The sequence below is a fragment of the Babjeviella inositovora genome (genome assembly GCF_001661335.1).
Source record: "Babjeviella inositovora NRRL Y-12698 unplaced genomic scaffold BABINscaffold_15, whole genome shotgun sequence".
NCBI lineage: Eukaryota > Fungi > Ascomycota > Pichiomycetes > Serinales > Babjeviella > Babjeviella inositovora.
Window position 1 is genome coordinate 137,388 of NW_017566852.1, and position 16,399 is coordinate 153,786.

Here is a 16,399-nt window from a genome sequence, read left to right on the forward strand (position 1 = left end):
TCTACATCCACATATTACAATCGTCTATGATACACAGTACACACTCTAACCCTGCAACAATCTTGCAGACAAGGCTTCCAAGTCCTCCAAGGTTTCTGGCTCCTCGATCTCGTACACGTCATCGGCCTGGTTATAGGTCCCGCCAACCTTGTCGTTTTCAAACCACTTTGGCTTCTTGGCAGACGGCTCCTCGTCACTTTCATCGCTAGATTCCAAGTCGCGGTCCAAATCGGCCTCTGGACTTCCCAGTACCATTGACTCATTACCACTCTCGTCACCGCTCTCGTCACTGCTTTCATTGGCTCTTCTCTCGGCCTCTTGTCTCTTTCTCTTTTTCTCCTGCTTCTTCTCCTTGGCAAGGGCCTTATCATCCTCATCCGCCACGGCCATTTCCTTGGCCTCCTGCGCTACAAACTGCTCCTTCTGGGTCTTAGCGTCCCCTCGCTTTTCAAAGTCATCCATGTCTTCCAATTCGTAGATCGCGTGCGCGACCCCCTCGTCGTCAAAGACTAACTTGGTGGGGTTGCCGTGGGCCTTTAATGATGCCTTCTTGGACAATCCCTTCTTGGCAGCTCTTTTAGAGGTGGGCGCCATCAATTCGGGCAACTCCTCCTCCTTCAACTCGTGATCTGTGCGCTTCACCTTCATGAACCCGCCGTCAGCGTCCTCCACGTCCAGAGTCTCTCCCTCTGGCTTGTTCCCCGTCAAGGTCAAATAGTGCTCGGAAAGGACATTTTGATTCTGACGCTCAAACATACGGTCGTATTTGGTTCTAACCTTACCATCTTCTTCCTCCATCTCGCCCTCGTCGTTGGCCTTAGACAACGCCAACAACTGTCTGGATGCGTTTTTCATTTCCTTGTTCTTGCTTCCCCCGAGCATCTTGATCTTCGGCGCGCCCGGCAACCCCAATGACTGGGCATATTTCTCCGTCGGAAGCTCCTCAATGTTGAAAACCTCCTTGTCCTTCTGCACATAGACCGAGCGCATGTACGAAATGAACGCCTTTTGGCCGAGATACTTAATCTCTGGACTGGAGAAACACAATGCCTGCAACTTGCTTCGGATCGACTTCTTCTTCGCCTCTTTGATGTTCAACCGGTTGAGTTCGATTTTCGCCGCCTGCAAGCGCTTGAGGAACGCCTCTTCCTCGGACGGAACCAAAAAGATCAATGACTTGCCCGCACGGCCGAACCGGGCACATCTCCCCACCCGGTGGATGTAGGTGGCGGAATCCTCCGGACAGTCCACCTGAACGACCCAATCGATCGCAGGAAAGTCCAAGCCCCTGGCCACGACGTCGGTCGCAAACAAGCACACGTGCTGGGCCTGGGAAAACTTGACCGTGGTTTCAATTCTCGACGTCTGTTTCTGTCTCCCGTGCAACTTCATCAACGAGATACCCGGCTGCATCGTCCTGAACGTCTCGTACACGTAGTGTACTTCCTTGGACGACGAAAAAAAGACCAAGATCTTGCTCTTTAAGTGAGTCTTGATAAACGACCATAAGGTGTCGAGTTTTTCGTCCAAGGGAAGCGAGAGGTAGTGCTGCTCGAGGGAATCCGGCGTAGCCGTGTCCTTCTTGTCCTCGGTATCCACGTACTTCGGGTTGGTGAGCGACAATCTTGCGAGGTCTCCGACCGACTTGGTCTGGGTGGCTGAGAACAAAAGCGTCTGCCTGGTTGGCGGAATGTTCTCGATAATCGAGTCGATCGTCTTTTTGAACCCCATGTCCAAGATCCTGTCAGCCTCGTCAAGCACAAGCATCTGCAAGTTATCCAAGTTCATCCCAACGGTCTGGTCCATGTGGTGGAGAATTCTGCCGGGCGTCCCGATCAAAATGTTAATCTTGGCGATTCGCTCCTTCTCGTACTTCACGTCCTTCCCACCGATGACTAACCCGGCGGAAAAGTTGTTGTGCTTCCCGACCTTGGTCAAGACCTCGAAGATCTGCATCGCCAATTCTCTGGTTGGCGAGATGATCAATGCCCCTAGCCCATCAAATTCTGTGAATTTGTTCTGTAACAAGGACTCAATTACGGGAATGATGAACGAAAGCGTCTTTCCGGACCCGGTACGCGCAGCTCCTAACACATCGTGGCCTTTCAACGCTAACGGGATCGTTTTCTTCTGAATGTCTGTCAACTGCACGAAACTGGCTTCCTTCAACCCCTTGAGAGTCGGCTCAGAAATCGGCAATTCCGAGAACTGCGTCACGGCGGAGTCGAGATCGAACGCCTCGATGTCATCCTTCAACTTCTGCAACGTGTTCTGCTCCTTGTCACGTCTCTGTTTGCGCTCCGTGGAGGTGAGCTTTCTCTGGGTCTTCTTAGCCATCTTGTCTTGATAAGGGGAAGAGTGGGATAGGAGCGTGTGATGGCTGGAGATATAGCCATGCAGGAGTGAAAAATTAAAGAAAAAATATTTTCTCCGGCACCGAAGGAGATGAGCACGAGTGATGAAGGGTGCTAATATAGTTTATAGTGTATAGACTCTATTAGATGGGATACAAGCAAGCAGTTTCGTGGAAAATCAGGTGATAAATGTTGGTTTTCTGTCGCTAAGGGATTATTTCTGCAATAGGCATGGTTGGGGTTTTCTACGGAATGGAGTGAGTACCTAATGTTATATGAACGTTCTTGGGAACCGGTTTTGAAGGTGTCAGGATGTTTTATGACGGTGCTTAGCTACGAAGAAGTACACGTTGTTAATAAAACTGTGGGTAATTTGACAAGGCTTGAACGGTGTTCATAGGTGGAGACTCAATCTTGTTTACTTCCGTCGTGTTGCACTCAAAAATACAGACGTTATAATTGCCATACGATCGATGATTAACCATATCGTTATTGTTATGACACTAATTTGTAAACACGATATTTATCACTCATATATCCTCCTGTAGTGTCTTTGGACGCTGGAATAACGCTTTTAGCATTCGTATCCTTATCAATCCGAACGGCCTAGCTTTCTGTGTCGCATCCCCCGTAACTAGACACGGCATACTAATATTATCTCTTATGTTTACGAGCTAGATATATTTGATAACGTGATTTAGTATACAGTAGCTGAGTGTTTATAAGGTGATGGAGACTTCACCGTTGGCGTTCTTGACCAACTTGAGCTTCTTCAAGATATCCTTCAAGTCTGCATCCTGGTCAGAGGAAATCTTTTTAACAATCTTGTACAAGTTGTTGTTCTTTTCATCAACATAGGCCGTCAAACCCTTGTTCTTTTTGTCTTTCTTGTCCTTCACCTCAACTGGCTTTTTGTCCACAACAGACTTGACTTCCTTCTTTGACTGTGGTTCCTTCTTTGACTGTGGCTCCTTCTTTGACTGCGGCTCTTTCTTTGATTGTGGCTGCTTCTTTGGCTTGTACAAGGCTTTCTCGTATTTCTCAGCCTCAGAGATGCACTGGGTATGGTTTCTGTAGTCGGTGCCATTAAAGGTGGTGGAGCAGTCAATGCAGGTAAAGTAAGCACCGTAGCATCTCTGGGTGTGCTGGTCCAACTTCTTCTTGATGATGGTGTCGTTACAATTTTCGCAAGAGAAGGAGACCATTTTGTGCGCAGAGATGGGATAAAAAGAGGGTTATACATACAAGTGGAATCTTTTACAAGGAAAAAAATGTGAAAAATTATGATGCGGCTCAGGCGATGAGTAGCCACACCCAAATCTCAACCATACAGAATCACGGCTTGGGCTCAAAATCTAGAGAAAAGAGAGTTAGGATCGTAGCCGCTAGAAGTTAAGGGTCAACTATTTTATAAAGATTGTTTAAGAGGTATAAGGAGCATGTGCTCGTAAAACAGATACGGTAAATCGATTTTCATACAGCAAGCTCAAAAGATCGTGTATTCGTTAGAAATAGAGTATGTACAAAGATGGGGAAATAATGGTTCGTCACAAAAGTGGGGGGGTGGAATAGGTACCATCAAGGGGGTGGGACTACGAAAATCAAGAGTTGGAAAATGGTACAAAACCCATTTCTGTAGATATAGGATATCAAATATGAAAAAGGCTGCAAGGCACTTTCACCGGAGCTATAGCAAGACAGCACAAAGGATTTCAACAGAACTATGGTGAAACGACACAAAGGATTCCACCAGCTATAGTGAAACAACACTAATGATCTGGAGGATACACCGAGAGGGCCATAGAAAACTACTCAGCTCTCATGTAATCAGGGGTTTTCCAGATATGCTAGCTCGGTCACGACAATGTGAATATCGTCTTACCCAAATACGACACTTGGGTACTGGCCAAATGGAATATAATCAAGTCTCTTGGCCATCTACCACTTATTCTCCGACTCCCCTTCCAACCTCGGCACACGCTTCGGTTCCCAGTCCTGGTGCTCCTCCATCAAGCCCTGGAGCTGGTAATACTGTTCCTTCATGTCTACCGGCTTTCTGTTCCCCAAGATAGACAACTGGGTCTCTTCGTCCACTTCCCGCACCTTCTGATCATGTTGCTCGTAGCGGGTAGCCGTGAAGTTTGACAATAAGAAGGAACCGCCCACGAGGGCAGCGATAAACGGTATGCCAAATACCCAGAGGTGGTGTTTGCGGTACAACTTCTCGTATCTACCCGCGAGCGTCTTTTCGTATCTCGCCTGACTCGCCTGCGAACGGAACTTTTTTTTCATCATGGAACTCATGGCTGTGTTTTGGATATGTATAAGGCTGGGACGAATCGTGGCTTGAGGGCTGGGAGAAATGCACTGCTTTTTCTCACCAATGGGTAACTTGCAAGTCAGGATCATGTGACCGGTGGCTCGCGCAACGTCAGCTTAACCGATTGTAGCCATAGCCACTGTTTTACACCATAAAATATTAAGTGGTCGATAAGCTATCAGTGGTAATTCTATAAATATTAACAGCTACGGATGAAATATAATTGCGCACTGTCTAGTAATGAAGGGTAATTGAGCGGATCTTGCGTCAAGATGGAAACTGGAGAAAGGCTTTGACAGGCTATACGTAAAATAAATAAAAAGTATTATTTCGTGAGATGGCCTCTGTATTATATATGGCGATTTTATTAGCTAAATGTAAAAATAATCACCAGTATAAGTATATGAGTCTAATCATGCTTTAATAACAATCCTCGAAAGAGGAGCGAAATCTCAAACAGCCCAGCTTAATCTGATATTATACATCTGACACTACTCCAACGGAACCTCACCGATGTTAAATCTTGTAAGCTTGGTTAACTCCCGAAAATATCTCACGTATCCTACGCTAGAACCAAACTTCTTGAAGCTGTTTCACGATTATGTACCAAGATCTTTGCCCGCCTCTCCACCTGCAATCCTGCTTCAACCTCTCTACTCATGGATAAGTCATATCCCTACCTCATCCCCGCTACACCTTATCTATAACCCTATAACATTAATATACACTGCATCTTCGCATTTGGCACTTCGGGCTTTGCTTTGCTCGCTAATCAGCCTGGTCCCAGTTGCCTGGTCTGGCCTGCTTTGGCACTGACGGTCCACCGGCTCTCTTTGCCATAATGATAGAATCCACAGACAATACGGTGGTGGCGGCATCGGTAGCCAACGAAATGGCACTCTTCTTGGAAATGAGCAAGTCATAGACACCCTCAGCGGTCACGTCAACAATCCCGTTTTCGTTCTCCTGGTCAACATCCACACCATAGTGGACCCTCGCATCTGCCGCGACGGATTCCTGGGCAGAGGCAGCGGCGTACAAGTTGGACAACGTCTCCGTGGCATTCAACCCGGCAGTCTCGGCCAAAGAGCGCGGAATAACCTCCAAGGACTGGGCAAAAGCCTTGATGGCCAACTGCAACAAACCCGGCTGCTTCTCACCCCAAGCGGTCAACTTGTTGATCAACTGAATCTCCACGGACCCGGCACCTGGCAACAAGGATGCATCCTTCAACAAGCCCTTGAGAGAGGAGATACCGTCATCAATCGCGCGCTCGATATCATCCAAGTTGTTTGTGGTGGCGCCTCTAACGATAATCGTAGCGGTCAACGAACGGGAGTTGGCGTTTTCAGTGTCTTGTCTGAAGATCGTGACTCTGTCCGAGCCAATCTCCTTGGTCTCGACAAAGTCAATCGCACCCATTTCTTCTGGCATCGGCGCGCCCAAACGGGCCAACGGACTGGCGCCACAGACACGACAAATACGTCTCAAGTCGAACTTAGAGCCAACCTTTAACACAACAAAGCCATACTTGTTCAAGTAGTGGAGGAAGATCTCGCTAACCGAAGAGCCGGCGATAATCACCCGAACCCCAGAGGCATGGATCTCCTTGACAATGGCCTCGATCTGCAGCTCCTCGCCCGAGGTAAAGTCCAACATCTCCTGCGCGTTGTGCAACAAGACGGTCCCCTTGGTTTCGGTCGCAGAAATGTCGATTGGACACGTGTAGACCGCGACCTTTGTTCTACCCTCAGACACTGACTTCTTATGCGACTCTGGTTCCTGTGGGAACACCATCCCTTTGATAACCTGGGAGTGGGCAAGGGACGAGCCCATGATCTTGACAACCCTGATAGAGTCAACGTTGAAGGAGTTTGGGTTCTTAGGGTTGAGCACAGAGTGAACAGCGTCAATGATTAACAGCGAGATGACCCCCTCGTTCCCGTACTGTTTGGCAGCAACCACCGGCTTGACCAACTTCATCAAGCTATTCTTGGAAAACACGTCCTCGACACGGTCGACGGTAAAGTCTTGCAAATGCTCCATCACGTAGTTGTTGGCCATCTTGTAGCCCTGGATAATCTCCATTGGAGACAACCCCAACACGAGCATCTTTTCCGAGTTCTTCAACAATTCGCCGGCAAAACAGATGATAAAGTTGGAGAAGTCGCCCAACTCGTAGTCCTGCTGCTTCGACGCCATGATCAAGATCTTCACCGCTGGGTGAACAACATCCAACTCGTTCAAGATGGTTGCCGCATCGTTGGTGATGAAAATCTTACCGAGGTGGTTCACAATGATCTTGTTGCGCCCACACGGCCCAATCGAGGTGGCCACCATCAGCGAGATCTCGTTGCACGCTTGGATGTTGCGGATGATCGCACCGTCCGCGGACGAGTGGGTGGTGTACCCTTGCTTAAAAAGTCCGGCGTTTGGCGCTTGAGGGAGGTTTAACGACATGTCTGGATGGAATGGCTTTAGATCAATTGGACGTGTTTGGATTCAAATGCGTAAAAAAAACTGGTCGTTTTTGAATCCGGCATGGTGTGATGGCGATGGGATTTGGGTGTAAATATGAGCACGTCACGTGTTTTTCTTGACAGTGCTCGTAGGTATAGTGGCCGGATGTGCCACCATGCGCCACCTACTGACTGTGTCTTGATGTAGACTGAGGAATTATACTGGTGTAACGGGTTGGTATGTACACAACTCCTGACATCTTACTTTTCTTATTGTCCGGTCAATACTTTTTTGCGGCCTTGGCTAAGTCTTTAGTCTGATCGTTTAGAGGCTTGCTCCATCATTCCCCTCCCTTTGTTTAGCCTGGGATACAGAAAAACTCCCTGCTATACGAGCTGCGTCTTGTATTACCAGGGAGGAGAACCTGACAGCTATCAGGGACGTATTGTTGTCGCATGCCGATAGTGCTGGTATAAACGTCAAGCTGGGAGTCATTAACATAGTTGCAAGTCCAACTCCTGAGTCGGCAAGCAAATTCCGCTGAGAATATTCCCACCAGTTGGTCTTCACCGGTGTTTTTATGCCCATGCCAGGCTGGCATTTTCGAGACATATTTGCTTTTTATGCACGTGCTTGATCACGCTCTCACCGAGAAGATGACGCCTCCACCGGGGAAGTAACGCCGAGTTTCTTGCGTGACGTCAAAATGTGGGGAACGGACTTATACAAGCAAAAAAAAAAGGAGGCCGCTGCCGGATGAGCTGCGGAGGTGGGCGGGAATTTAAGCCGGTAGTGAAGAGGCTTAAAGTATAGCACTTTAAGTTTATTTTTTTCGACTGAGGGGATGACAACCAACAGTTTCCGCGACTGTTTCACATTTGACCGTAAACAGAATATATACCAAGAACTTTCCTGCCCGAGGATGAGCGTTATAGGCGAATAACATTCAGAGCATAGACATTACTTGCTTCAAACAGCATAATCACTCGTACTATCAAGTGTTTGACTTTAGCACTTGTATCTACAAACCGTTTTTTCCCTCACATTATTTCTAATGGCAATCATTTCAGACTACGAGCTCTCGCCTTACGCCTCGTCCGAGGACTTACCCCAGCGTTGTCTCCGAAAACCCATCCGGATCGGGATTTTGGGGGCCAGAAGGGCCGGTAAGACACTGCTTGCCCAGAAACTTGCAAGCCTTAACGACGGTTCAACTTTCGCCACGGATCAGTACTATCCAACGGTACAAACACTGTCAGCCCTCTTTGAACACTGGGTCTCTCCATGTCAGACGGCGCCTCTTTCCGCAGAATCCTCGCAAAGTTCAGGTCTAGACAAATGGAAGACCCGCATCCTCACCTCCAGCAAGGCACAAAGGTTGGCAAGCCAAGGGGGACAGCTTTCGGATTTTGAGGCCATGTTGCAGGACGCGGAGTCGCCAGTGTTGGTTGAAATTATCGACACCCCTGGCTTCCAGCTGAACCCCGCCGCTTCGCTCACCGGGCTTGGCTCTATCGATGCATATATCATTGTCTGTGGCTCGGGCGACGCCTCAGAGTTGGAAGCAATACGAGCCGTCCACGAGACTTTGAAAACGATCGCCAGAGATACCCAGGTTCAGGAAGAATGTGATCCGTACATTTCGGATGGCGAGTACTACGGTACACTCAACGAAGAAACAGACGATGATGATAGTATTGGATGCTTCATCAATGGGCCTAGCCCACCTGTCCGGGCGAAAGAGAGAGGCCGCAACTTGTCCACCGCCACGCGTACCAGCCAGGCTTCTCCTTCGAACTCCGAAACGTCGGAGTCGGAATCGATGTTTACCCTTCAGCATCAGAGTACCAAAGAGTCAATGGGATCTGCCTCGGGCCAGGACGTATCAAAGGCTAGCCTAGGGCGCAGGGCTGGGAGGTTCATGTTCAAAGCTTTCAAAAAGGTTGTCTTAGACACGCCTTCGCGGAGACAGGTTCAGCTGACCCCCAAAGCGGGAGTGGCCGAGACAAAGCGCAGAAGTCAGCACAGCAAGTGCACGGACAGCAACCTACCAGCGGTGGCTGGTAGAAAAAATGTTACCCCGATCTTGCTCCTTCACAATCTGTTTAACGGCACGGACGACACAACAAAGACCCAGGAGTTTGCTTCCCAAAATGGAGTGCTTTTCCAGAGTGTTTGTTTGGGGAAGAACCGAGACGAATACGTAAGAGCCGCGCTTGATGCGTTGGTGAATGAGGTTGGATGTTGAATCCTAATGTTTGTCGGGGGAGGAACGGGTACCCGAAGCTCGGGCCCATGTCTCCTCATCTCCTTTGACTGATCTAGGCACACGCAGTGTCATAGTCATCTCTTTTTAGATTGTTGATTAAATGCCGCCGATATCTACTCGAGTCATGTGTAATATAAAAAGCTTAACTGGCGTAGCTGGGTGATAAATTGGGCGTCCAAAAATAACAGGGGTTACCGAAGTCCACCCCCAAAATGCCTAAAGTGGTTTAGAGTGCCCGCCGCGTCATAGAACGTTTTCAGAAGCGGCCGGCGAGATTTAGGGTACCCCGCTAAATTATGATTCAAGCAACGGCTGTCTAGGTCAATACGAAGGCTTAATTCCCCTCAGCGCGGTCTGGTAACCCGCGGCTGAAAAGTGACTGTCTAGCTGATCTTTCGAATTTGTCATTTGGACCCGCGGTCTATACACTCATAATTCAGGCCCGGTAAAAACTAATCGATGCCGTAGGGTCTGGGAAACTCTAAATTTAACCCCACTGACATAGGGTCACAGCATCAAACTATAAGTTTGCGTCAGGTGCCTGAAGCCGGTAGTGTTTTCGCATACGCTCAGGTCTCGAAAGACGGAGACTTGTCTGTCTCACGCCCGCCGTGACAGGTATGTACCACGGCGAAAGCATCTCTCCGGGAGGAGTTCCCGACGTCTCATTGCTAGGGTGCGACAGACAGCACCTGTACCAGATGCAAAAATAAAGCGCCGGGGAAGTGCGACTGACTCTGCACAGTCAAAGTCAGCCTATTTCCGCGGCTTCTACTGGATCTCCGCGGGTAGGAAACCTTATCAAGCTCCTTAGTTTGCTTGGCACTTATTTTGCTGCTTAAACGCCGTCTAGAATTCACACCAAGACCACTTGCTGTGCATAGTGTCAAACATGCAGTCCTGGAATAGATTGGCGACATGTGACTTTTCATGTCTGGTGAAAAATTTTCACTCCCGTCCATCCACGACCTTGTCTCCGTGCATGGGTGCGAGGCGTCACAAATGGGCTTGAACCGCACCAAGCAGAAGTGTCTGTCAGCGCTCAACTTGGCAGCCGGGCTTCCAGGGAGACTTTGGCCTTTTCGTGGCGCTTTGACGGCCAGGGAAAATAAAATGCTGGGCATATGCATGACCGAACAACAAAGATAACGAGACCGAAGAACTCCTTCCAGACGGGGGTCAAGTTTTTACGGAAAATCTCGCTTCCCCGCCAGACGTATGTAGGACGCACGCAGGCTGTACGGCTCTTCTCAGTTGGGCCCTAATTTCCGAGCTATCAATGCAACATGTACGGCCGCGGAACATACATTTACGCGCACTACCAGCTTATACTGATGATGGGGAAAGGTGCCGATTGCATCGTCTTATCGATGAAAGTTTTCGGAGGTCACTCCCGTCTAACGTTGCACCCTTGGCTGGGGAAACCGTATATATAGAGCTCTAAAGGTGTCTGTAACATTTTTTTTTTCATTCTGATTCTAACGGTACATCTCATTCTCCACTTTGATTGGAGTCAACAAAAAAAAAATCCATTGTCAGTAAATCTGCAGCTTCAACCATAAATGTCCTCCATTAAATCGCTCCGGGAGCGCAACGAACTTGGCTACGCCAACCCGTTACACGACTATGTGTCTGCCAACGAGGTGAACCTTGTCCACGACCACTCACATAGTGCCGAAGACAGCCTCGAGAAGAACCACGAGCACGTAAAGGAAACTACCGACGAAGAATCCAAGGCTCAAAGCACCGGTATTGTCGGTAAGGCGAGAGGCTTACTCCGCCGCAACAAGTGGGTGTGGGGTCTCTTCTGGGGCTTGTTTTTCACCTCCTGGTGGTTGTCCATCATTATCCAGGACAAGCACCGTCACAAGTGGTTGATTCCGACTATTTTGTGGGGCTGTATCATGCTCCGGATCATCTCCTGGTACAGTCCGATTCTATACTGGATCTTCCATAAGGCGCAGAAGGTCTGGTACTTCGGCTCTGACTTCATCTACAAGTGTATTCCTAACCACAATCACAGAATGGCAGTAGGTGCTCTTATCACCATTGCAACCATGATGGTGGCCACGTTTGTTCCGACTGAAACCCAGTATTCCAAGCGTAGTGACCGTGCGATTTCGTTTTTCGGTGTCTGCGTGGCGCTTTTTGGCTTGTGGGCTACCTCTGTCAACAGGGCTGCAGTCAGATGGCAAACGGTTATTGGTGGAATGTTGATGCAGTACATTATCGCTCTCTTTGTCTTGAGAACTAAGGCTGGCTACGACATTTTCAACTTTATCTCCACGTTGGCTAGAGAGTTGCTTGGTTTTGCCAAGGACGGTGTTGCGTTCGTCACCAATACCGAGGTTTCCCAGCTCGGGATGTTCTTCTTTACCGTTTTGCCAGCGGTTATCTTTTTCGTTTCCTTCGTGCACATCTGGTTCTACTTCGGTGTTATGCAATGGGCTGTGGGTAAGTTTGCGTACTTCTTCTACTGGACTCTTAGGGTCTCCGGTGCCGAAGCCGTCAACGCCGCCGCCGCTCCGTTCATCGGGATCGGCGAGTCCGCCATTTTGATCAAGAACTTGTTGCCATACTTGACCAAGGCCGAGATCCACCAGATTATGTGCTCCGGTTTCGCCACGATTTCCGGGTCTGTGCTTGTCGCTTACATCGGCTTGGGTGTCAACCCCCAGGCGTTGGTTTCCTCCTGTGTAATGTCCATCCCGGCCTCTTTGGCGGTCTCCAAATTGAGATACCCTGAAACCGAACACTCTGTGTCTGCGGGCAAAATGGAAATCTTGGGTAACGGGGAAGAGGACGAGGCGACCCGTCCTCGAAACGTCTTGCAGGCCTTCTCCAACGGTGCCACCTTGGGGCTTATCATTGCCGCCACCATCATGACCCAATGTTTGTGTATCATCGGGCTTGTGGCCTTGATCAACTCTTTGTTGACCTGGTTCGGTAACTTCTGGAACATCAAAAACTTGACGTTAGAGTTGATGGCGTCGTACTTGTTGTACCCAGTGGCGTGGTTGTTGGGGGCACCAAAGGATGAGTTGTTGTTGATTTCCCAGTTGATGGCCACCAAGATTATCCAGAACGAGTTTAATGGGTACTTGATGTTGATGAACGACGAGCCATACACCTCTATGTCCAAGAGAGGGTTGATGATTGCCACCTACTCCTTGTGTGGTTTCGCCAACTTTGGTTCCGTCGGTACTCAGGTTGGTGTTTTGGGAACTTTGGCCCCTACCAAGTTGAAGGAGATTGCCGAGTTGGTCATGTCCGCGTTGTTCACCGGTGCCATTTCCACTTTGTTGTCCACCGCGGTAGCCTCCATGGTTATTCACGATTTGTCCAACTTTTCTGTCACTGGTACCACGTCTAATTAAATCCGCTGTGACCTCTGCTTCTTCCACTTTCGTTGCTTGTTTTAGACCGGACCGAGGGATTTCTTATGTAATACCTTGCCTTGGTCGTGTATATTATTTGTGTTTATCCCATGCTGTATGTATACCATTTCTATTTATTTCATATCAAGTGCGTCTGATTAGTTGAAGAAATCGAGAAGAGTAGCTGCGCCAGCGTCCCAGAATCTTTCAAATAGACATTTCCTATTGGTATTTACAAATCAGCGAGTGTTTTTTTTAAGTACTCCACCATTGATATTCTTCCATGCATGCATCGGCCGCCGAAGTCAAATAGTTAGGTTCTACTCTATCATTCCAAGCTTAGGAGATAGGAACCCTTCTGGAGAGGCCTTTGTGGATTGGAAATAGTGCTAGATAAATTAATTGGCTCCGGGAACTGTCTCACTGTGATCAACCTCCTCAACGTGTGCCTACCTTGGCTTGAAGTCAACTCCCTGGAATATAACATCAATTTCTAACCTTACTCTTGTCACGTTTTAGCTCCGCACCTTGTGCTTACATCTTCCCCGCAGTTTATTGGCTAAATTCGAGCCGGCATCGCAAGTTTCTCACGCCGGTGCAGGCCTCTGCTCTCGGCACGTGACGGGCGATGAATCATCGCATTTTTCACTCACCTCTCAGCACCTACGTGCTATATATACCTTACCCCTCTTATAGTACTGCCTTAGTTTTCCTATCCACACTCAATATTATTATGGGTTTCCTTGCCAGGCTTGCCAGCCGTAACGTGAAGGCTTCTAGGTAAGTTTATTTTGTTGCAAAGCCGAGAAAATTTATAGCGAATCCAGCAGAGACGACCGATCGGAAACGGCGTGCACCAAGAACCGCAACAAGGGTGAAAAGTGACGCTAGTTCTGCGATTCTACAGCTTTCCTATCGAAACGCCGTATGTGAGTGTACCTTGAGTGTCCGGTTTGGAATTTCCGATTAGCATCGCAAAAGCTGGAGCCCTTGCACGTGCAGGTATCCCCACCGGGCACACTTCATCCTAAACGGCGGTAAATCTTGGAAATCTGAAGCTTCATACGCTAAAACGTGGCTGTTATTCCAAATTCCCTTCTGTTGGTTCATTCCCTCCGTTGAATCATCCCCTTTGCTGGTTCATCCCCTTTGCTCGCTCGCTCAGCTTACTAACCTCCAGATCCTTCTCCATCTCCTCCACTGCCTCCACCAAATACAACAAATACTCCTCCATCATTACCGAGCCAAAGTCCCAGGGTGCATCCCAGGCCATGCTCTACGCCACCGGTTTCTCCGACGCAGACATGAGCAAGGGTCAGGTTGGTGTTGGTTCCGTGTGGTGGTCCGGTAACCCGTGTAACATGCACCTTCTCGAACTTAACAACTGGTGCACCGACTCCGTCAACAAGGCGGGCCTTAAGGGTATGCAGTTCAACTCCATCGGGGTCTCTGACGGTATCTCCATGGGTACCGATGGTATGAGGTACTCTCTCCAATCCCGTGAGATTATTGCCGATTCCTTTGAAACCATCATGTTGGCCCAGCACTACGATGCCAACATTTCCATCCCGTCCTGTGACAAGAACATGCCGGGTGTTCTCATGGCCATGGGCAGACACAACCGTCCGTCCATTATGGTCTACGGTGGCACCATTCAGGCTGGTAAGTCTACCTGCGGCTCCCCGTTGGTTGACGAAAAGATCGACGTCGTCTCCTGCTTCCAGGTCTACGGTCAGTACATCTCTGGCCAGGTTACCGACGAAGTCCGCCAGGACGTTGTCAAGCACGCGTGCCCGGGCCCAGGCTCCTGTGGTGGTATGTACACCGCCAATACCATGGCCTCGGTTGCCGAAGTCATGGGTATGACCCTTCCAAACTCTTCTTCGTTCGCGGCCACCTCCAAGGAAAAGAGGATCGAGTGTGCCGCCGTCGGTGACGCCATCAAAAACTTGATTGCGCTCGACCTTACCCCGCGCGAAATCATGTCGAAGAAAGCCTTTGAAAACGCCATTGCGTACGTCATTGCCACCGGTGGCTCCACCAACGCCGTGTTGCACATGCTCGCCATGGCCCACTCTGTCGGTGTCGAGCTCACCATCGACGATTTCCAGAGAATCTCTGACAACACCCCGCTCCTTGCGGACTTCAAGCCTTCCGGTAAGTACGTCATGGCTGACTTGCAGGCCTACGGTGGTACTACTGCCGTCATGAAGTACTTGATGGAGCAGGGCATCTTGGACGGCTCCACGTACAACATCACCGGTGGCACCATGAAGGAAACTTTGGCCAAGGTCAAATCCTTGCCGTTGGAGCAAGACATCATCCACTCCGTGGACATGCCGATTAAGCCTACCGGGCACTTGCGCATTCTCCGTGGGTCTTTGGCCCCAGAGGGTGCCGTTGCCAAGATCACCGGGAAGGAGGGCACCTACTTCAAGGGTACTGCCAGAGCCTTTGACGATGAGGAAACCTTCATCAAGGCCTTGGAGAACGGTGAGATCAAGAAGGGCGAAAAGACCGTGGTGATCATCAGATACCAGGGGCCAAAGGGTGGTCCGGGGATGCCAGAGATGTTAAAGCCATCCTCTGCCTTGATGGGCTACGGGTTGGGTAAGGACGTGTCTCTTTTAACCGACGGCAGGTTCTCCGGTGGTTCCCACGGTTTCTTGATCGGCCACATCGTTCCAGAAGCCGCCGAAGGTGGTCCGATCGGTTTAGTCCAGGATGGTGACGAGATTATTATTGATGCCGAAAAGAATGTCATTGATTTGTTGGTGTCTGAGGAGGTTTTGGCTGAGAGAAGAGCCAAATGGACCGCTCCTGAACCTTTCTACAAGAGCGGTACTTTGTTCAAATACCGCAAGTTGGTGAGCAACGCCTCTCAGGGTTGTGTGTTGGATGCCTAAGGCGGTGCCAATCCAGCCTGGCTCTTGTTAATTTTTATTTCATGCTTGTCCTTGGAAAGGATAGCCTCACATTCTGTTTATATTTATTTATTTCGCGACGTCTAATGTATAGAATACATACGCGTATATGAGCTGTAGTGTAGTAAAGGTGCCATTTAACCGGACGGAAGTAGGCATCCATTATCTCCTTACCTCCGATAAACAACCCTGGCATTGTACCCGCCTTGGTACATAAGGCGACCGACTACCCTTGTGTATATCTTACAGATGGAAAGAATTCTCTTTTAGCTAGCCAACAGTATCCATTACCTGCTAGATATACCATATGTAGGTTGGAATAAGGTTGTACTACAGGATTTTACCGTATATTTCCATAATGTAACGTCCATTTGACTTGAATTTTGTTCTGGATATTCAATATATATGGACTGTAGGTTGGAATGAGGTAGTGGTGCAAGGCTGTTCCTTAGTGTGAGCACATTTATTTGAGTGGTATTTTTAAAATACATCTTTGCATATGTATTTTTTAAAATATTCAATTTATAAATATTTATATCGTGATTTCTCTGAACTATTCATCAGCCTAGGAGTATGGGAAATTTTAACAAAAAATTAGTCTCCGCCTATTTACACCATACACAAATTCATACCAGCTCAAGCTATTCTGGAATATGTTTCACGCGTTTGGTTTAATTTACACCAATCTTTGCTCA

General features: G+C 48.8%; 8 protein-coding genes across 8 annotated transcripts; 3 read left to right on the plus strand and 5 right to left on the minus strand.

Annotated features, from left to right (window-relative positions):
• Window positions 1-19: 19 nt before the first annotated feature.
• HCA4 (RNA-dependent ATPase) lies at window positions 20-2,367 on the minus strand. Its single transcript, XM_019129940.1, has one exon. The coding sequence runs from the start codon at window positions 2,335-2,337 to the stop codon at window positions 46-48; it is 2,292 nt and encodes a 763-aa protein (XP_018982804.1). The 5' UTR covers window positions 2,338-2,367; the 3' UTR covers window positions 20-45.
• Window positions 2,368-3,026: 659 nt separating this feature from the next.
• Window positions 3,027-3,575, minus strand: BABINDRAFT_163488 (uncharacterized protein). The gene has a single exon (XM_019129941.1). The coding sequence runs from the start codon at window positions 3,557-3,559 to the stop codon at window positions 3,074-3,076; it is 486 nt and encodes a 161-aa protein (XP_018982805.1). The 5' UTR covers window positions 3,560-3,575; the 3' UTR covers window positions 3,027-3,073.
• A 267-nt stretch (window positions 3,576-3,842) lies between these two features.
• Window positions 3,843-4,658, minus strand: BABINDRAFT_15465 (uncharacterized protein; the record flags this gene model as incomplete). The annotated part of the gene is made up of 1 exon (XM_019127264.1): window positions 3,843-4,658. The coding sequence occupies one exon, from the start codon at window positions 4,656-4,658 to the stop codon at window positions 4,293-4,295; it is 366 nt and encodes a 121-aa protein (XP_018982806.1). The 3' UTR covers window positions 3,843-4,292.
• A 524-nt stretch (window positions 4,659-5,182) lies between these two features.
• CCT8 (chaperonin-containing T-complex subunit) lies at window positions 5,183-7,144 on the minus strand. Its single transcript, XM_019132497.1, has one exon. It carries the CDS (start codon window positions 7,132-7,134, stop codon window positions 5,443-5,445), a length of 1,692 nt encoding a protein of 563 aa, XP_018982807.1. The 5' UTR covers window positions 7,135-7,144; the 3' UTR covers window positions 5,183-5,442.
• Window positions 7,145-7,962: 818 nt separating this feature from the next.
• On the plus strand, window positions 7,963-9,441 carry BABINDRAFT_98757 (uncharacterized protein). Its single transcript, XM_019133034.1, has one exon. The coding sequence runs from the start codon at window positions 8,189-8,191 to the stop codon at window positions 9,380-9,382; it is 1,194 nt and encodes a 397-aa protein (XP_018982808.1). The 5' UTR covers window positions 7,963-8,188; the 3' UTR covers window positions 9,383-9,441.
• Window positions 9,442-9,672: 231 nt separating this feature from the next.
• Window positions 9,673-10,398, minus strand: BABINDRAFT_163491 (uncharacterized protein). Its single transcript, XM_019129942.1, has one exon. The coding sequence runs from the start codon at window positions 10,333-10,335 to the stop codon at window positions 10,075-10,077; it is 261 nt and encodes an 86-aa protein (XP_018982809.1). The 5' UTR covers window positions 10,336-10,398; the 3' UTR covers window positions 9,673-10,074.
• Window positions 10,399-10,881: 483 nt separating this feature from the next.
• BABINDRAFT_163493 (NupC/NupG family nucleoside CNT transporter) lies at window positions 10,882-13,250 on the plus strand. The gene has a single exon (XM_019129943.1). The coding sequence runs from the start codon at window positions 10,966-10,968 to the stop codon at window positions 12,778-12,780; it is 1,815 nt and encodes a 604-aa protein (XP_018982810.1). The 5' UTR covers window positions 10,882-10,965; the 3' UTR covers window positions 12,781-13,250.
• Window positions 13,251-14,051: 801 nt separating this feature from the next.
• ILV3 (dihydroxy-acid dehydratase) lies at window positions 14,052-16,188 on the plus strand (the record flags this gene model as incomplete). The annotated part of the gene is made up of 3 exons (XM_019130916.1): window positions 14,052-15,647; window positions 15,986-16,013; window positions 16,163-16,188. The coding sequence occupies 3 exons, from the start codon at window positions 14,052-14,054 to the stop codon at window positions 16,186-16,188; spliced, it is 1,650 nt and encodes a 549-aa protein (XP_018982811.1).
• Between the last annotated feature and the right edge of the window lie 211 nt (window positions 16,189-16,399).